This window comes from Bactrocera dorsalis, chromosome 5 (genome assembly GCF_023373825.1).
Source record: "Bactrocera dorsalis isolate Fly_Bdor chromosome 5, ASM2337382v1, whole genome shotgun sequence".
In the NCBI taxonomy this organism is placed as follows: Eukaryota; Metazoa; Arthropoda; class Insecta; order Diptera; family Tephritidae; genus Bactrocera; species Bactrocera dorsalis.
This window is the reverse complement of record NC_064307.1, coordinates 33,598,970-33,620,846: the sequence shown is the minus strand read 5'-3', so window position 1 is coordinate 33,620,846 and position 21,877 is coordinate 33,598,970. Positions and strand designations below refer to the sequence as shown.

General features: G+C 36.9%; 1 protein-coding gene across 3 annotated transcripts in view; it reads left to right on the top strand.

Moving 5' to 3' along the window:
* LOC105227140 (cyclin-dependent kinase 14) overlaps positions 1-21,877 on the top strand; it is a 335,072-nt gene that overhangs the window by 283,105 nt on the left and 30,090 nt on the right. For all 3 annotated transcript variants that reach the window (XR_003845847.2, XM_011206351.4, XM_011206350.4), the window contains 2 exons: positions 11,154-11,359; positions 13,598-13,689. Coding sequence is in view for 2 of the 3 variants with exons in the window: in XM_011206351.4 (XP_011204653.1) it covers positions 11,154-11,359; positions 13,598-13,689 (298 nt within the window). In the remaining variant the exon portion in view is untranslated. The remainder of the gene's footprint in view (positions 1-11,153; positions 11,360-13,597; positions 13,690-21,877) is intronic.

Sequence of the window (21,877 nt, the reverse complement as noted above, 5' to 3'; positions counted from 1 at the left end):
ATCCGTCATAACGTTACTGTTTATTTTTAGTGCTATTTTTTGTTGTGCATATACCATATTTTCTTAGTTGCTTTTGCTATTCTTTGCTTTGCCAAAATTGCAACTGATAAATATTTAATTTTTTATGATTCATGCGCTAACATTTCCGTACGCTACGTCCCACTAAGAAAAGTTTAACCAAGCCTAAAGATGTCTATGAACAATACTGGTTTTGTACTAGTGGCAAAAAGAACATTTTTACGCACGAGTTAAACCTACCTCATTTTTATTGTTTCATTACCTCCAAATAAGAATAAGAATGAAAAATAATTCAGAATTTGACTTTACATTGTTACAAAACAGCTCCCGGAAATTGAAATTAAATTCCCCGGCTAAATGAAATTTCAAAAAATATATTTTTCTAAGTTGGTAGGACTGTCCTACAAGTGGTAAAAAGTCTTCAACCACCGTCGAGAGATCATTGAACATTTGAACATTTTAAAAAATTGAAAAATATGGTGCTAGAAAATCGTCAGACAAGTGTTAGAGAGATGGCAAGAGAACTCGACATCTCTCGCGAGGCCGTTCGCATGATGTTGGTGGACATTTTGGGTATGCAACGCGCTCTTGCTCGACTTGTCCCGATAAAGCAGAATTACTTTCAAACAGAGTACCGTAAATAGGTCTCTTTGGGCATAATTGATCGTGCGAATTCCGATCCCACATTTATGGAGAACACTATAACTACCGAGAGACATGAGTTTAGGAATTTAACTTGCAAAAACGTCATCAATCATCGGAATGGAGGAAAAAAACAAGACGAAACCAAAAAAACCACACCAAAGCCGCTCCAAAATCAACGTGATGCTCATTGTTTTTTCGATATTCGTGATTTGACGCATCGTATTTTTTTCTGAGGGACAAACGGTCAATGAGGAATTCTATTATTGAGTCCTTTGGTTTAAAAGATTCACGAAAACCGTTGGAATTGTGGGAGATCAATTCATGAAATTCACACGATGATGATGCACCATCACAACAAGCCACGATTATGGCCAAGCTTAAAGCCAAAAACGAAATGAATACCACTGTTCAACCAACGTATTCACCAGATTTGGCTTCGTGTAATTTTTTCTTCTTCCCCAAACTGAAATTGCCGCTCCATGGAACTCGTTTTCAGTCCATCGAAGGGATAAAACGGAAATCGCAGTAGAAAGTTGGAGAAATTCGTAGTCATGTCAATGATCAGCCTGTTTTAATCGTCAGCTCAATAGTTTTCAAGGGAACCATACACTACTGTCTTAAAACCAGGCTATTCTCTCTTCATTGCTAAGTAAATTCGGGAAAATATGTATCACAATACATATTTGCCTTATATTTAAAGGCCTACAAAGATTCTGGCTTTTATTTTCGCCTAAAAGTTTGAAAAAACTTCCTCGTCTTTGAGAGCTTCGAACCCATATTAAGAGAGATTACAAATTGTTAATAGAAACTGAACTGGTGTATTCAAATACAGTTAAGATAGCAAACTCCGTTAAACTGATTTGATCAGCAATCCCCGTATAAACTTGAGTTCAAACAAATGGCGAATTGATACCGATCCATTTCACAGCATCACAATGCCTAGGAATAGAGTACTATGCTTAATTGAGCTAGAAAGTAAACTAGTGCTGATCTCTAATACTATGGTCAGTAAGGGAAAATAAGGAAATATAGTCAACCTTGTACTTATGTACATATATTCATTTTGTAGCGATTTTACTCAAATATAAAGAAAAATACATAGTTATGCATGCACATATTTTATGTGATAGTCACTCTGGGTGTCATTGCCCGCTCATCACGGAACAGCTGTAATATTTCCACACTTGTTGTATTATTTATTTAACCTTTTTTTTGGCGAAAGTTTCAAAAGCTTGAAACTCAGCTGCTTCTGCAGAATATGACATTGATTTATGATTGTTTGCAATTTATTTATCGTTTTCGCAATTCTTTCGTTGTCATCTCTCTAGAATTGCATTTTATGTAGATTTTGTAAAATTTGCAACTACAGCAAATCAGTTTGCATGGTTTGCATGTGAAGTTTGTATTTTGCAGCAGCAAAAAGTAGATGCTACAAATATTGGCTCAAAAATACACGATAAATACGAGTACATTTCATGTTGAAAAGAAAAAAAAATAGATTAAATAAAAGCAGAACTTAATTATTACGTTATTTGTAGATATCGTTTGCCAAAATTCAAAATAACGTAAAATCACGGGTTGTAAGATTACAGGCGAAGGAAAAACGATATCACAGAAACCACTCATATTGAAACAAAATTTGAGTTTTGGTTATAAAATGGTTATATATTGGTTATATCTGACAGCGGAAGCCGAAAATTGTATGTTATATACACCTTTTTTTAATTCGTTGTTTTGCATTTTAGGTGACGATATATGTACACATAGTTTACAGGAGAAGGAATAATTATACATATTGAAACAAAATTATAATTTTGGTTATAACTTGGTTAAGACTTGGCAGAAAATTGATGTGTTGTACGTACATATATGATATGAGATAGTGAATCGTAATCAATAATAAAATCAGTTTCGAAATATACGGTAAATGTTCTACGGAGCATACTGAACAATTTTGCTTAAGCAGCTATGGATTTAAAACCCGTTTCGAGTGAGCGATTTTCAAGGCGAAGTTTAGCTTTTAGGGATGATTAAAATTTGTTGGTAAATTTTTGAGTTATCCAAATGAATATCCTGCGTGTTAAGAGGAATTTTGATATTGTATTATGCTAGCTATTTGTTGGCATCGTTCATACCAGAAAATTATAACATATAATATATGCCTCGCCCATACCCCGCAAAAAATTGTCCACATATGCAATTTGATAGAAGAAAAATCGACCCGCTCTAATAATAAATGTATATGGCAGTGGATGTAAAAATTTACCCGTGCATTTTTCATCACTCATATAAAGTATTCTTAACAATAATATAAATAAAATGTGTACCTACTCTCCTACTCTACCAACTACTCTCCTCAACCAGCTCTCCAGTTTACCTTGTTTTTGTCATTTTTTCCCCACAAACTAATTTCAAAAGTTTAAACAAATAGTGTGCTTATTTGCTATTCCATTCATCGTTGGCCTGTTAAACTTTCCGTGCTACTGCTGGCGAAACTTTCTTTCGAATACGGTGATTTTTTTGGTTGCAAGAAGAACCCGGTGAGGAAATCAAAGCGACAAGTACTCTTGAAACAAAAAAATTGCTTTTGTAAAATGAAAATATTACTGAGTCACTATGAACGAACTCAACAACTGTCCACCGTCTTTATAGGAAGGTAACCGGACTAACTCGGATGTATAGATAACGGGTACGTGAGTAAGCACTTTGAGCTTAGGATTAGGTATGCCTACATTTTGATGCAGTTTAGACTTTTTTCGTTTTTGTAAATCAAAAGTTGTTGTACTTGTTTCCCCTTGCTAGAAAATAGAAACATGTTTTCAAACACATGATCTTCTTCGAATAATGGTTAACCGGGTTGAGGATAGTGATTTGCCCTTAAAGTCCAGCAATGTTCACTTATCCCTGTGGGCCTTGTTTTAAATATGTGAAATTGATTTTTGTGAAATAAGTAATGTTGTGAGCTTTCACCAACTCCAATAGTACTTATTTTTGTTTTCATCTGGTTGCAACCTTAGCAGTTCTTACAGTACATTGTCCAATAGGCATTCGTGCTGTAAGACAGTCGCACGCAAATTGTCAAAGTTCTATGGAAAAAGGTGAAGTGGGGATTTTATTCCCCATTGTCCAGCCTTTGCAAAACTGTAGCTGAAACATCGAGGTAGTCAAACTTTTGGCAAACCAAGAGACTAGCCGAAACTGACATTGGCAGCTTTGTCGTTTTATAAGAGTCTTTATGATGAATTTTTATACGAGTTTCAATGTTCCATGAGTACAACAGGCCAGCGTTATATATTTTTATAAGATATTTATGAACAATGGACCAGTGTTATTATATTTTTGAGGGTCTTTATGATTAATTCTGATGCGAATTCCTAAAACGGATCAGCGTTAAAAGCTGTCCAAGTGAGATCCCTATTAGAAACAACCATTTAACCTTACTTTCTTTTATTGGTTCCATTGTTGATTAAAATCGTATAACTTGGGACTACGTACCCGAAATGAACCCGTTTTTTAACCGGTCAAGAAACTGGTCAACCTGGTGGCATTCTTTAACATTATTTCGAGAATGTTTTGTGCTCCTACAATCAAAACAACACTGTCATGTACGGTGGAATAGCTAAGGTCCATAATAACACTACGCCACTGAGTCTATCACGGGACCATAGTCCAATTGGACCATTCTGTTATCGCCAGTGAAATATAGAAATTTACAAGGATCACATAGCTAAAGGCCCTTTATATATGTATATGCAGTATGTTGGTATGTGTGCGTAAATTTAGCTTGAGAATGTGTTAGCTGTCTTGTTGGCTCAAGTGCGGCCGCCAAAACAAGCGAATGAAATAAACAACTAACCAAGAACCGAAAGTTTCACAAAGTGGCCAAGAAGCAAGCAGCTAACGATGACCGCTGTGTATGCCATGCAAAAACTCTTACTGTACATACATACAATATATGTAAGGTTCTGTTGTATATACATTAGACACATTATATATTTATGCGCTTGCTTCATCCGAGGAAAAATATAAACCTCTGTGGAATTTACATTGCTTTTCAACACCAAGAGCTAATGCGCGCGAATTTATTTGAGCACTCAATGTACACAACACATGTACATACATATGTACAATGTATTGTATATGAGTATGTGAATGAAAGCACATAATTTAAAAAGTAATTAGCACAGTCAAATAAAGGCGGGCAAAATGCGAGGCAATAAAAGAAGGGGTAAATTCACATTCTCTGTGTCGGCAATGAATTGAGTTAATCTCGTGCACCATGGGAGGTGGCAGTTTTGAATGGATACATATTTGCAAAATATACCCGGACGCGTTGGCTGGTCGCTATGCAGCCGCATCCGGCGCCATAACTGCTCAAACTATGCAAACGGTGATAATATGTGCATATGTATGTATGTACTCCCGTGACTGTTGCTCGTTGCAGTGCACCTCTATTTAGCGCTCAGCGTCCACCGAGGTGCAAATATGAATACATACATACATATGTACATACTATATAGGAATTGGCATTGTGCGGCGATTTTCGTGTCTCTGCGAAGTTCTCCAGGTTACTGGGTGACCCAGTAGCAGCAGCATTCGCAGCAATGTCCATGAAAAAGTGTGCGTAATGTGTATAAGTATGTGTGCACGCAATGAAAATCTGTTGACAGGAACTTTGTAGAATCATAAATAATTAATTGAGTTACGTCAACATTTATACCTTGAATAGGGTATATTAGGTTTGCCACGAAGATTATGACACCCAGAAGTAGCGTCGGAAACTCTATAAGATTTATATATCCATAATTAGCCTGATGAGCTGAACCGATTCCGTCTGTATACACGCTTTAGCCACAGGTGTTGAAATATCGATCTCAAATTTTGCTCATGTCCTTTTCTCACCAAACCTCCAGACTCAACGGGGTTTAGTAAACAATCAAGGAGCATACCAAGCACCTGGAAGTAACTCAAGGTGGAGAAGAGAGTAAAAAAGTCTTGTGGTGTCTCATATGCTAGGGTCTACAAAATGCCTCATGCATTGGAGTTACACAGAGGTAGAAGTAGAAGGAGGCATCGGAGACCCTATACAATTTATATATCAATGGTAAGCGTGACAAACTGAGTCGTATTTCCGTCTATATACACGCGAACTCAGTCTCAATTTTTAAGATATCGTTCTGTATAAGCATTTTTCTCACCAACCCTTGAGGAGTAACGGGGTTGAGTTAGCAATTAAGGAGCATACCAAATGTCTGTAAGAGATTTTGGATCGCAAACTGATCTGGAAAATCAATGTAGAGGAGAGAGTGAAAAGGTCAGTGGTGCCTTATATGCTGTGGACTACATGAGACCTACCATCTGCCCACAGAGGTAGTCAAGTCAATCTGATTTTAGGGTGCTTAGATGTGCTGGACCGCTGTTAACAAAATACCAAACAGAAAATCGGCATACAGGAACACACAGATCGATCAAAATTGGCTAGCGAAGTAGGCATCGAAATATATTGCTCGTTGCTCAATTTCAGCCGACGGAAAACGACTGAGCTAGCTAACAATGCAGGAAACAACATAAAGAAGAACGAGGTCATCGAGCCGACATTGAAAGCAAGAATATCACATCACATTACGTCAGAGAATGTTCTTAGAAGCAGGTAGACAGATAGATGTAATGAGCTAATAAGATTGCGAAAAGTTCCATCCCTCTAGCTAACGAACCAGCACAAGAAATACGTAAGTGATCAACAATGATACTAAACTTACAACAACTAAAGGGCTTACAGACTGATCAAAGTAAGCTAGAATGCCTTAAGGACATGCAGGATTGCCAAGGTCATGTGTAAGAACGAATAAGGGTGCAGGCCTAATGACAGGTCACAACCAAATGGCATCATATACGAAGCGAATGGGCATAAGTAACGACGATACATACAGAAAGTGCAGGGAAGTAGGCATGAGAGAGACGCTGTAACACCCCTTATGCCTCAGTCCAGCCTTATCTAGATCTAGTCTTGGATATCTAGAAGCTTTGAAGCTCAAGAAACAGTTTGGCCAATTTATACATAGAGTTCGATCTGAAAATTTTGCTTTAATACTGTATTATTTCTTTGGATGAAAATATATGCAGAATTTCAAAAAAAATCTTCCCAAAAACTATAGTGGACCGATATCAGCAGTTCCGACAAATGAGCAGCTTTTTGAGGAACAAAGAACGCATGCATAGTTGCAGAACAATAACTCAAAAGCTGAAGAACTTGTTTCCGTATATACAGACTGATAAGACTCATCACGCTGATCAGTGATATATTTTATAGGGTATCCGATGTTTCCTTTTGTGTGTTACAAACTTCGTGGCAAACTTAGAAAGCCTACAAAGCCTACGAGTGGCCTTTAACCTTCAAAGACGAGCGAGAGATCGTTGAGTACATATCTCGTTCTGGACGGCTTTCGACCTCTTTAACATGGTGTTTAAAAATCTTCAGGCAAGTGTTAAAAAATGGCAATAGAGCTGGGCATCTCTTGTGAGTACGTTCGAATAATTTTTGTGGATATTTTAGGTATGAGAGGCGTTCTTGCTCAACTCATCTCGATAAAGCTGAATTTTTTCAGAAAATGTACCGTAAACAGGTCTCTTTGGACATGCTTGATCGTGCTAAGTCGGTTTCACATTCATGGAGAGCCAATAGGACATGGGTTTATGAGTAAGACATGCAAACAAGTGGTTCGAAGAGATATAAAAAAAATCGCTGAAGGAGCTGAAGGCATCCCAAACAGTGCTTAGGAAAAGTGTTTCGAGGAGTTATAATAATTTTCATTTATAAAAAAATAAATTTTAGTGTATGCTGTCAAACATAACTACATTTGTATGTAATTATGCATTTAAATTCGCCGTACTGCATACTTTTAGGTGCGCGGTGTAACGTCTCATGTGAACTTATCGCAGAACTAAAAGGTGTGTACGCTAGGTGCGGCTTTGTAGACGCAGTCGCTTTAATCAAACGTACATACTTTTGTACTTGTGTACATTTGTGTAAAGTTATGTATAACTACATATGTATCTAACACATATACATACATATACTTCCCTTTACGCCCTTACATATGTATTCGACACGAATCTTTGTAATGTCCTAGACCAACTTTTACACAGCTGTGCTCCAATTCAGCATTTCCCAGCCGTCTCGTCGTCGTTGCTGCCATTCATTGCTGCTGCTTGCGTGTGTTTGCTGTTTTTTTTTATTATTTTTTTTTTTGCACTCGTAACCTTTTTATTTGCTGTATAAATTGTGGAAATAAAAGGTTGTCGTTGTGGCGTCACAACATTTGCTTGGCTACTTTCGCTGACATCCTTTTGGCGCTGCTGCCGCCCTTCGCTACGGCAAACATGCAGAGATACAATTAGGTGTGCTCTCACACACATACATGCATACACTCATATGTGTCGAGGCCCGCTTGTTAAGGTTATATGCATGGGTAAATGACACAAGCGCACGCCACCGGCAATTTCGAATGCAGAGAATAAAGCGTGAAATAGAAATCTGCGTGAACTCAACTGTGTAGTTTTTAACCAAATATTTTGTTCATAGCGTATATGCAACTGCTTTGTCTGTATGTGTATGTATATCAATTACTATGTCAGGCCAGCAATTCACAACTTGGTTTAGTTGAAAGAAAACGAAGTCAAGCACGCGGCACTTCGCACTGCAGTGCTATCGACCATTTTGCTTCCGGACACTGGAAATGATGATTTCACCACTTGCAGCAGCCGTCTCCTCCACTTCTCATTAAAACGGAAGCGTATAGTTCGCCATTTTTCCGCAGCCGCAATTGCTTCAAACCTCGTAATTTGGTGTGCTTGTGCTTAAAATGTGGCAGGATACCATGCCATTTTGCCGGCTTGAAAGTGGTTGACGCAATATTTCTTTCGGTGTATGCAGCATTGTGGTGAATTTAAAATGCTGGCTTAATTTGACTTGACCAGTGTTGGTTTCTTTCAATTAAGGGCAATTAAATTTAAATTTTGTATGAAATGATTGCGATGTACACATTGTAAATATATAATGGGTGATCCATTTCGAAGTTTCCTACTTGTTTAAAGAAATAACACGGAAACTTTAAATTTAATGGGCAATGTTTATTATCATTCGAAAGAACATTCTTTGGCATTTAGTTTTTGGCTACGTCTCAGATGGTCCATCCGTTGAGGTCACCGATGATTCCACCGGCCAGAAATCTTTTTTTTCTGGATGAAATGGCAGCTCTTGAATCTCTTCAGATTGCTCTTCGTACACATAGAGCAAGAAATGGGCCTCATCGCAAAATTTGGCTCGAAAACGTCGGATCTTCTTGGAACTTTTCAAGAGCCCGTAGACCGAAGCTATGTATGTCGTTTGAGAAGGTTGAGTGGCTTCAGTTCTTGCACAAGCTGTATTTTGTACGCTTTCAATTTAAGATCTCGACATAAAATTCGCCAAGTCATTCCATAGGTCAGTCCGAGTTACTTCACTTTAGCGAATCGACAACTTTCTTTCACAAGCTCGCCATTTCACCCATTTGATATGAAAGCTATTAAATATATCATTAGCTGGTCTTATGTAGATTGTATTTTGTTGCGGATACCACAAGTGCTAAATATAACCACGCCATACGAAGCGTTTTTCAAAATTAGAATTCTGAAAATTTGCCTAAGTAGTAGCCGCGATTTCGTATCAAATTTTCAATATAAATTATTCTATTTTAAATATTTTCATATGCGTGAATATAAGAGAAATTTGATTCATCTTCTTTCTTCCCAGGTCTTCCTCAAGAGTTTACACTAGTTTGATTCCCTAATTGAAGCAAGCTACTTTAACAAATGGTCGGATATATCGTCACTGCAAAAGACTTATAATCAAAAAATCCATATTAAGTCTTCTATTGCTTAGGATCCACCATAATATATTAGATTGATATGTCTATAAAAAATATTTTTTTTTTTTTAATTAAAAAATAGAGTTTATTTTTTTAATTTTTTTTTAATTTAAAAATATTTTTTTGATTTAAAATGTTTTTTTTTTTTTTAATTTCCCACTAGGTGTATCCCTTAAATTAATAAATTAATTTTTTTTTTATTTCATATTTCGATAGTTTATACCTTTAAAAATAGGACACTAAAATTTCAAATCGATATCTCAAATAGTTTTTGAGCTACAGCCATTAAAAGCGCAGCCGCTTACTTCAATCCGGTCCATCATTTATTGCAATGATAACTCGAAGACAAATAATCCGATCATCATGACAGTTTTTTTGCCGATTTTGTATATAAATAATTATATATATTACAATAACCAATGCAATCGGTCTGATGCAAAATCGGATTTTAGCAGGCCAAAAATGACCAAAATTTGGGGTAAACTTTTTTGATATTTTTTATTCATAGTAGGTCATTTTACGGCAAATATCCTATAGTTTAACGAGAACTAACTTTATAAGTTTTTTTTTCAAAAATTTCACTGTGTAGATAATCTTAAACATGTAAAAATATACCCTAAACATTTCAAAACGATCAGTACAGCAGTTTTTTTTTTTAATTTCCAAAAATCGACATTTCTTTACGCTGTCACCCTAGGTGTGCCCATCAATATCTGTAAAACTCTTCAATGGACAATTTTTCATGGAACTTATTTACTTTACTTTAAGCAAACGCATTTTAGAGTTTATATTTTTAATTTTTCTTGCAACATTAGCGATTGTGCGTGGTGCAAAAACTCCAGAGGATTGTAAAAAATTCTCTTTGCTGAATTTCGTAATATTTTTGTACTTCCTATGTTTGGAATTCACACAATAAATAAAAGATAAAAAGTAGTTGGTAATTCTACGCTTAAAAAAATGCCCACATTTTTTAATTCCTCTTTGTGTTCCATACAGCGTTTCTCGCACAAATTAATAAAAAAAAATTTGAATAAATACTGACAAATAAATCTCCATTTGAAATTTTCTTTAAAATGTTTATGGACACAAGTAAATTAAATAATATTTTTAAATATTTAAAATCTACATACATACATATGTATATCATATGGTACATACATATTTTCATATAAATACGTATATATATTTTATTTTTAAATTGTTTGATAATTATTTGCATTTATTCCATATATTCTTTGTAGCTAGTTTCTAACCAGTTACAAGTTATATTTATGTCTTAATTGACTATTCGCGCTGCTTTTATTTTTTGTGTATATATTGTGGATATATTGTCCACCTTCTGCCCTTGTGTCTTTGAACTGATTTTAAATTTAACAAGAACGTATATCTTCTTATCTATTAAATTTTTTTAAATCTGTTCTTACACCGACAGTTGGAGACTTCGCTCCCATTGTCCAACAGTTGTACAACTTTACCGCTGTTTGTGACAGCAATTGTGTCGCTCCTGAATTATTTATTTTTTCTCTAGTTACAAGCTTTTCCTTAGTAATCTCGTGATGCTGATTTTTTTATTCTTCTTTACAGACTGGCGTAGCACTGACAGCACCGACCACCACGATCGCGTCCAACGGCAATTGTCCGTATCATCCGATAGCAAATTGCTGGACGATGACATTCGAGAGGAGCAGCGCGTTATTATGCGCCCGAAAAAGCCGCCCAGACCAAAATCGGAGGTTTTCCTCAACAAACAAGACCCGCACCCACGACGGAAACGGTTTAGTGCATTTGGCGTAAGTATCTACCGCTTTATTAACTACCAGCGAGTATTTTCGTATATAAGTATGCATGTACAACTTTATTGTGTGCAAAGGAAAACCATAATAGAAAGGTAGTAGAAAGCAGTAGAAAGGAAGTGAAACACAAAAGAGAAATAAAACGGCATTAATATTTATAAAGCGCAGCAGATTAGCGGGGAAAAAATAAATCAGAAATCTCTTAGTGTTATATTTTTTTTTTCTTTTTGCGCCGTTCACAGGCGAAGTACAATTTAATTCGAATGTCCTTTAATGCTTTTTGTCTGTTTTGGACAATTAAAAGCAACATAAACGTTAACTAACCACTTTACTGTCAGTCATTGCTAATCACCCCACACCATTTTCAAGACTTTTTCTATTTATTTTGTTCTTTCCATAAGAAAGTAGACCAGCATTTAAGTGCCCAAGTATTCAAAAATATTGCTTGTTTAGCTCCTGGTGAAATGAAACACTGCTTATATGACAGACGAACTCGACGACTTATGTTATTGTATCGATATTTTCAGAGCGTGGTATATTTTTAATATCAAAATTTCCTGAATGCCCATATTTGACACGTGTTCAACAAAAACTAATTCAAACAACCACAATACTGTCAGAAAAATGTTTTTCGTATGAAATCTGGACTATTTATTATGTGTAATCCAACGTATTTAAGAAACAAATTACTAAAGCCATCTATATATATAAAATAATTGATTTATTTTTCACTAGTCCTAAAATATTAAATTTTGGTTAAAATTCATAGATTTTTAAGTGAACTTGTACTTAAAAAGGAACCCTTCCCATACGTGAGTAATTTCACATCTTAAACACCCTGTTTTTGTAATTGCCTACGTACTATGTGTCACTCTGTAACAACAGTGCAGTGCTCGCTACGCAACACACTATCAACCACCGCAAACCGAAATCAACATTTCTGTGCAGGCATGCTGTAGAAATTCTTTCAATGTATTCGCTTACGGGTTGAAGCCTTTGAATTCTCAACTGGTTTTAAAGCTTTAGCATATAAGTCATAAGAAGTTGTAAGGTGAATTCAATTTGTTAAAAGTCAAATTTTTGATCTCTTTGGAATTTATCTTGGTGGGACCCTTACCTTAGTGTATTGAGTGTCCCGATATTGAATACATACAATAGAATAGTGTTTGGAAGGAATTGTGTGTGACATGGAGTGAAGAAATTTTTCCGGTAAGAATATGTGGCAAACAGTTGGGAAATGGAAAATTGCACAGGTGGAAGTGAAATTTTGACTTCTTTCGTAGGGAAGCCAGCCGTCTAATTTGTAAAAGTGTGTACAGAGATACATTCAAAAAGATACGAATTTAAAAAAATGCGGATAAGAACGCAATGCCATCGCTACGAAATCCTCGTTTTTTTTTTTTAGCAGTCAAGTTTAGCAATAATAGTACACACGCCGAATTTCAATAAAAATTTTAATACTTAATCTGTGAGAAACGTGCAGCACAAAGCTGGTTATTACGGAAGAACAGTGCGACGTAAACCATTCATATCAAAAGCAAATAAGAAAAAAAGTATATCTGGATAAACGAGATTCGTTTTGGGAAAATGTTGTATTCACTGATGAATCAAAATTCTACATTTTTGGGTTCGATGGAGTAATGTGTTCAGGTGTGCCAATACAAAGGTGAAAAAATAACTTAATACCTACATTGAAACATATAAGATGGTCAAATATATGTATCTGAATATTCTGAAGCGTCCATGCGTGCAAAAACTGGGTCTTGACAGTAGCCAATTTCTTTCTTTTTTAGTAAGATAACGACCCAAAACACACGTCGTAACTAGTTCGCGAATGGCTTCTATATAACTGCAAGCAGCTCCAAACATCTCCACAGTCACCTGACGTTAATCTTATAGATTCACTGTATATATGTACATGTGTAACAACAACAACAATTTGTATTATAAACAAAAGTCGAGCACGCAGATTTGCTTTTATATACATATTTTATGTCTTCTACGATTTGGAAGCTACCACAATTTAAAATTAATTTAATAGTTTTTTATATAATAATAAAAGGCTTGCTTAACAAAGCACTTCAGATATACACTCACGAAAATAATAAAATGAAATCTGATAACTGTTAAACTCAGAGAATCCCACATACCTTAGCATAACTTTAGGAGTTGTAGTTTGTTTGCTAACAGAGTGCCACAAACATCGTTCATTTTAATATTTGCTTTTACTTACAGGGCGACTCGCCATTTGGAAAATCGGATGCCTACATAAAACTGGAACCGCTCGGTGAGGGCTCATATGCCACAGTATATAAAGGCTTCAGCAAGTAAGTCGTGCATTTAAATTGTTTCAAATGATATTATTTATTCAATAGCTGGCACATACATCCATTAATATTTTAAAACATTTGTAAAGTGAATAAAATTCACCCTTCCAACGATTTATGTAAATCATAAAAGGTAAGCCCTTCGGGTTTGCCGAATCCTATCAAACTACAAGCGATTTATTTGTCGCTAATGCGACCCAAAAGACAGACAAATATTTATTAAAAATAAAAAAACGCGATGAATGTTTGTAACGATAAGGGGAAAAAAGAAGCGTGCCATGGCTTCGGCAGTCTTTCTTCAACCTTATTGTGCCGGCAGGTCGCATTTCCATGCTTGTAAATTATACTTCTTACTTAGGCTGTTGCCCGTTTTTCATGCTTTCGGTTTTGAAAATTTGACCCTTCACAGTAGGCTTTATGCAAGCTTAAAAAGGTTGAAGAAGGGAGCGGGGTTACTTGTGACTGCGCTTGTACTATGTATGTATGTATGTATGTACATATTTATACGCTTTCGTTTCACTCACAATGCGTAAGCCTAAGAAAAAGCGAGTAGGAAGCTGGAATCTTATTTGTATTTTGATTTATTTGCTTGTGCATTGTGTGCCTCTGATGTATGGCATTGTTAGTATGGTGGGTGGTGTTCTTTTCGCTACTTGTCCCTTTTGTGACATTAATGTCACCAACTCACACCGCAATCAATCACAATCAATACCAACAGGCTTGCCTTTTGCAGTTGCCCAATCGGAAGTGTTACGCTAGCAGTGAACGGTTTTTTTTTTTTTATAAAATTTAAAGATACTTTTAAACTTCTTTAGTATTTTGTGGGACAAATATTTTTCCTGGAAATTTTGAATTATTTTCTTGGGTGAACTGGCAACTAAATTGTGGTTCATTTCGATCTCAAAAATATGTATAACTTGAACGGTGTATACCATTAAGTTTGTTAAGAAGTTAGCAACGCTCAGAACGAAACGATGGATGACCCATACTATATATAATATGTATATATATCGCAAATAAGAAAAAAAAGAAAACTTGACTGAATTAAATCCAGTGCAACCTGATCTCTCGAACAGAATGGAGGTCTTCCTCTGTTTCCACCGTCGGGTGCTGAATCGAAAATCGTGAAACCTGGAGTGTTGTCTTCCCAGCCGTTTACCTCGTATAGGTCATCGTTCCCTCGGAACTTGCCGTTGCCAATGCGCAAAGGACCATAAAGCTGCCGGTAATCCATCGGTCCCTGTCGCTTTGTTGTTCTTGAGGCCGGTAATTGCTATTCGAACCTCATCATAGTCGGTCAATGGAACATCTATTACATCGATTGAGAAATCGGGTTCATCATCTCCAGATGTTACACTTTCATTGCCTGCTAATCGGTTGGAGGCTGGAATAACGTCACTACATTCTGATCATCAGCCATGTCCGTCTGTCTGTATATACGCCAACTAATCCCTCAGCTTTTCAGATATCGATCTGAAATTTTGCACACGTTGTTTTCTCCAAAAAGCCACTCATTTGCCAGAACCGCCGATATCGGACCACTATGTGATTGTGATATAGCTGTCATACAACTTATTATTTTACTTTTTATTTGACAAGATATCTTCACTAAAGTTTGCATTGAATACCATATAATATCAGATCGGATTACTATATCATATAGAGAAACTGACTGATCAAAATTAAGTTCTTGTTTTAAACTTTTTTTTATGTGAAGGGTATTCTAGTTTCGTTGTAACCGGATCTTCTCCAACTCTGTTGATTTGGCTTTCAGCCGAAATGACAAGCCGTTATCAAGTATTAAGTTGACAACAGCAATAAATATGCCACTTAAGCGGCATATATTCTCTAATAACTTCAACTTTATTCATTTGCCTCTTTGCATATTGCCATTGTATTTTGCCTCTCATTTTTCTGGCATAAGCGGGCTTAAGAAATGGGCCACTTTATGTCACTGTCAAATCAGGGTGGTCATTTTATTAAGGTGCCATACGTCACTGCCATTTATCAACCGCCTACACAAATTTATATTATTTTGTACTTGAAATGTGTAAAAAAGTGTCTTACTGCGTGTAGGCGTGGTGGCAAAAGATGGCAGTCAAGCAAAATTTATAAAGACGGCAAACTGTTTGCGTCATTTTAAAATTATTCACGCCGTAAAGCGCTTAAATTAAGAATTATAAATCTATTTTTTGCTGTTTTATAATTTTGACGTTTAAAAATTGTCCCTCTATTCTAATATTCTTCACGCCGCTGTGCTGTCAAGTAAAATCGCCTAAATGGGCTTTACTCAACTTTTCGTTTTAATTTGATTTATGCATTTTATTTGAGATTTGATTTTGATTTAATTTAATTTCTGCAGCAAATCCAGTCTTACTCACGAAAAATTACAAAAAATTGCCTTTGAACACATTCAAATTGCTGCAATTATCTGTGGTGAATTTAAATGACCACACCTTAATTGCTTTTGGCGCTGACAATGCGCTGCCAGCCACATCTTTACTTCCAACTTCCCAAAGTCTGCGTGTAGTTTTGCATTATTTGTCTGCAATCTGATTCTTGTGCGAGATATAGAAAAATAAAAAAAAAACTTTTCACTTCGCAATTCTAATTTTCATGAGTTGTGCTTTAGTTTTTTCCACTTTTGTTTTCTTCTCGTTCGCTTGCTTGTTCAACATTTTTTTTGCAGTTATACAAGTTCGTCATTTTCATTTTATTGTTTTCTGGTTTCGCCTTCGTCATCGTGCCATTTTCTTACGTCTTGCTACTGCTTCCATCATATTGTTTCCGGCTACGGTCAGCTTTGTTGTTCGAGTTCCTGGATGCGCTGGCATCGCGCTTGCTCATTCAGTTCACCTTTCTTTGCTCCGTTCATACCGCAATTACTGCTGCCGAGAATTGACAATTTCTCACAATTGCATGAATTTCATGAATGATTGCATTTGGGTTACTGTTTCCGCTTTTATTCTTTGCGCTCGTTTCGTTTTCCACTTCCGACAACTCATTATGGCACAGTACTTTGTGTTTTGCTTCATGGCCAGAGCCAAAGAGTTTTACATAATTCGCTCCTACAATGATGAACTTTGTAAATTTGCTGGTAAACAAATGAGGAGGCTATTTGTTCACAAGCTCAATAATTCAAAATGAAAATTATTATTATTTGTGGAGATCAAACTGTGCTCGTTCGCTATGAAATGCTATTGAAATTGGCCCGTTATTTTACCATGGTTAAAATGTGCGCTTGTTTAAGGACGATTATAGAGCGTGGTTGATTTTAGGCTCTAAGAGTATATGGGTAGAAGGAAGGAGAAAATGTTGATGATAAATTGGCCATTTTAAAAGCCTAATACTATATGTTCGAATCCATTAGGACGACGTGATCTAGCCAGCGTAGTCGTTGTCTCTTAAATTACTAAACTATGTCATATGTCGTATATCTCGTACAGCTCATCTTGCCGTGGACTCGCCGTTGTCAATACGCAACATTATCATAAATTTAATTAAATTAAAGTTTTGTTTTTGTTCGTCGAGAGAAGAGTTTAATTCTCAATAGAATACTTCGTCAGAAGTAGCACCTGTTGGCAAGAGATATCGTGCTTTGAATTTCGAGGCTGACGTTGTTGTTGGTGTTGATGCTGGTTTCAAAATAGATGAAACTTTGTACGACTTTGAGGTTATGACTGTTAACAGTGGCGTGAGAGCCAAGTCGCGAGTGCGGCGTTTGTTTGATGACAGGAGATATTTCGTCTTGAGATTTTCACAGGCCCATTCGCTTTGCTTCCTTATCTAGTCTTGAGAAAGCAGAACTAACGGCGCGTTTGTTAAAGGGAATGATATCAATATCATCGGCATACGCTAGCAGCTGTACACTGTTACATGTATGTATGTTTAGAACTAAATATCTGCCGATCGTATTATTTTCTCCAGCAGTAGATTGAAGAAGTCGCACGATAGGGAGTCGCCTTTTCTGAAACCTCGGCTCGGAGAGATCCTTCCTTTTCTGTCGGAAGCTCTCAATCAATTCGTCTTTCGGATTGCCAAACAACTGTGGTGTCTTACTTGGTAGGTATCAAGGTAGCAGGAGATGGACTTCTCCGAAACGTGGCTTCTTTAAGGGAGTTATGCATCCAATCTGATGGCAGAGCTGCTATGCAGACCTTGAGACCGCTGACAGTGAGCACAATAATAGTCAATGTGTCCCTGACCACACTAGCAGTGGAATCAATATACTTTCATATTAAACTTGTCTTCGTGCCTGGACACAGCGGAACCACCGGAAATTGTTAAGCCGATGGGCTTATGAGGAAAGGAACCCATATAAAAATTCCATCAGAATGGGACAATCAGGGGTTCCGTCGTCTTCGTGCTTTCGGTCGCTACGGGTATGGGTTTCGCGCGAGCTTGGCAAGATTTTGTCAACATATGTGGTGTTGCGGAAGCCTTCTAGCCCGGAGTGGACATTAAAAGGTGCACTGCATTGTTAGGTTTTAGCGAGGCTCACATCCTTGCAATAAAGGTGTCCTAAAGCTGGTTGAAGCTAAAGAATTTTGTGGACGTAACTTGTTAAAGTTGCAATGAAGAAGATGAGGTGAAAACCTTTCTTTTCTTTGGACACTTTCTACTCTAATGTCCAGCTTTCGCCAGCCTAAAGTTGAGCCATCTTAGTTGCCATGCTTTTTGGGAACCCGGGAATTGGCTGGAATTGTTGTTAGCCCCGTTGATAAATCTATGACCGGCTCTAGGCGTTTTGTGGGCAGATGACCGTCTTTTTGATCTATGCCTAAGGGTTCTGTTCATCATTAAGAATAAGCATCTCCAGCAGTCCAAGTGGAATTATGCATTGCCTCACGTTATGCCGCTGAATTTTTTCTCTATTGGAGAAAATTCAAAAATTATTTCTTGTTTTTCATGTGTTAAGTACTCGTATATTATTTTGTTTCTGTTTGTTGTACATGTTTCTGTTTCTAAGATAATTTATTTTTCAGACTGTACTCCGTTAGCTTTTTACCAGCACTGCAAGCTAAATATGACTTGTATGAACGCTGATTCCATCGGTTGGGTAATTTGGCTAAATTAAGCGCAGCCTCAGCGTATATATAATTTCAGAAAGACAACTTAAGTGCCTCTTTCTCTTAAATTCACAAAACAATATAAATAAATAAGCGCATTTATTTTGCCTTACATCATCTTATGAAAATATCCAATATCAGTTCTCGTCTACGGCAGATAGTAATCATTAGTTGCACGATTGTCAGCAGCAAAAAAAAAAAGAAAAACAACAACAACGAAACCAAAAAGGCAAAAACCGCCGACACATATTCAGCCAATGACACGGCGGGCATATTGATTTTTCATACAACAACAAATTTATGTAGATTTTTTAGCATACACTTGCATACATACCTACACACATATATACAAGTACATATGTATGAATAACTATAAAAGTCTACATATATGCAACGTTACGCTCGTTTGTAGTTGGCACGCTGATCACGTACTGCCGAAGCGTGTGCCACCAATGCAAATACTTGGCGAGATAACAACCGCCGGCGCTCTACGTCATCGATATGCATTGCCTTAAGTTTGTGTGTGTTTGTTAGATTGTGAAAATATTATTCTTGTTAACTTTATGTAACAAAAGCTTTGATTTCTTTTGCATTTTCTAGATACATCTGCTGTTGTTGTTGTTGCAGGCTAGAGATAAGCGCAAGAGGCACTTGTCGTAATCAGTTTTCGTCCTTGAGGCCCTAGCACCTCTCATCGGTAATTTATTTCATTGTAGCCTACCATGCAACTTCTTTTTGCCATTGCCACGCGCTGCGCTTGTTTACTCAGCTCTTTGTCGAACACTCATTTACATCCATGTACACATCCACTTCAATATGGACTCAAGTGATTGATGAGCAGTGCTGAATGATGGCAATGATGGCGACGCTGGCGATGGCTATGGTGCTAGTGTCTTTTAGCAGCAGAGCCACTTCGGCGTCAGCAAGTAAGTGCAGCTTGGTTGCTGTGTTGAGAAACTTTCCAAAGGATGAGCTTAAATACCCACACATCGGAAAAAAGTGATTTGTACTCGAGCAGCTCACAGCCTTGTTCAAGAGTGTCGTTATTCCAGCATTAGCATCAGCTAACTGCAACAGCAGTGGGTGTTGCAAGCGACTTATGCCTGCAGCTTATACCGCTGTTGCCGGCACACTTCAACTTGTTGTTGACACAGTTTCTAACCATTTTTTTTATCATTTATTTTCTGATTTTCTTAGTTTGCTTGGCTTTAAATCTATTAGCGTCGGTGTCGCTATTCTAGTTTGTCAATGTCAGTGGCCCAGTTGTGCGTTGTTTTCTTGTCTTCTCTATTCCTTTGCTTTCACTTGCCTCATGTTGCAAAGTTTAACTTGGTTATTTCGCTCACCTTCGGTTGATTGACAAACCATCACTGTCAGCGCATGTTGCTAAAACCCATCCGTTATTTAGTTAGTTACACCTTTTGACTGCTCTGTCAGTATCGGAATTCACATTTTTTTTTCAAAACGAATTTTTCGTATGGTGACCCAGAGTATCAAAAGGGGGGTTTCTCTTCCGAGGCTGTTAATTGCTTTTAATTTTTTTATGTGGCGGGTCCCAAACCTAGCGCACAACCCTTCTCACTTCAGCTCGCCTTCATACGGTTATTTGTTTGCTACCCAGAGGATACTTAGTCTAGGACCGGAACAATTGAACTGCTTGAGCCATATGTAAAAGAATCGTTTCTGGTCATTTCCAAGTGAATGGCAATCAGAAAACTTTCCTCAATTGACTCCATCCTTTATCCGAACATTCTCTGTTAAGTAATAACTGGTACCATCGACCATTAGAGTTGTGTCAATACCAAAACCACAAGCGATTAATTTTAAACCTCTCTACATGCCTTATATTGTTTAAGTCATGTCCAAAACTGGGTAAGCTGGTCTTTGAAGAGGTGTCTCTAAATGCAGTGACTGCATGTGATAAAGCACTTTAGTTATCTACAAAGTCCATAGCCAATTTAGTGTTTCTCTGTCGTACCACCTAGTTTACTTACTCATAGATCCGGTCACGGCGAGCTACCGAGTCTGTTGTAAAAATAATTCGATGACTGGGCACGCCAAGCAGTTGATGAAACCTTCGACACATCGAAATGCTCATCATAGGCTGCAAATGTGATTCATAAAAATTATATGATAGAAGTTCAACGATGATGCAAATTTTTTTTTTGCTTAATCCGCTTACCACTACTAAGAGTTCTGTGATTTCATCGCATCTGAATGGCTTTTGTATGCCATCATAAGTTTATTTGTGTATTATTAATATGACTTTCATAGAAGGTGTATTTAATGTTTTACTTCATAACACCTATTCCACTAATTTAACTTCTGTCATGTGGGTTAATCTTTAATTAGTACTAAGGCAAAGTTTCTGCCTGCTAACGCTCTATTTGCTATAAATTCTACTCACACTCATGCAGTACTGAAGTTTAACTACAATGTATAGTAACCACCGCACAACAAATTTACTCGTAATTGCGTGTATTAATAGAGTCACTACGTAGAAGTATGCAAAATTACAAGCTATTTTTGTGCATTTGCCGAGAAAGTTTTTCCATAATTATTCTGGGTTTAGCATGAGCAGCAGCTGTTGCCTTCGGTCCCATGTCGAACACCTGTATGTCAATATGGAAATTTTGCTGGTTTAGCTAATGAAATGTTGACATGTGTTGGAAGTGTGAGAAGCCACCGTTTTGGGCTTACATGCTTACTTATTTATACATCCAAGTAATGTGGCAACCACATGTCGTTTTATTGGCACTTAAGATGTTACTATATACTATTGGTGTGTATTCTTCGTGAAATAGAAATTTGTGTAGCCATTCATAATAAATTTATGAATCAGATGAACTAACCAGAACAGTCACCACCCTACAATAAAAGAGAGTATTTATATGCCCTGACTTTTAACCGGCAAACAATGTTATAAATATAGCTATGTCTCGGTGGCGTCAATCCCTGACTTCGTGAACAATATATGGAATGAGAACTCTAGTAAAAGTGCTAACATATCACTGTCTAATTGACAGGCTGAGAACACTATATAATAGTTATTGTAGAGGCTCTCAAGAGGTGGAAGAAGAGGAGACTATAAAGACGTTTGAAGGCTTTTTATAAGAAAA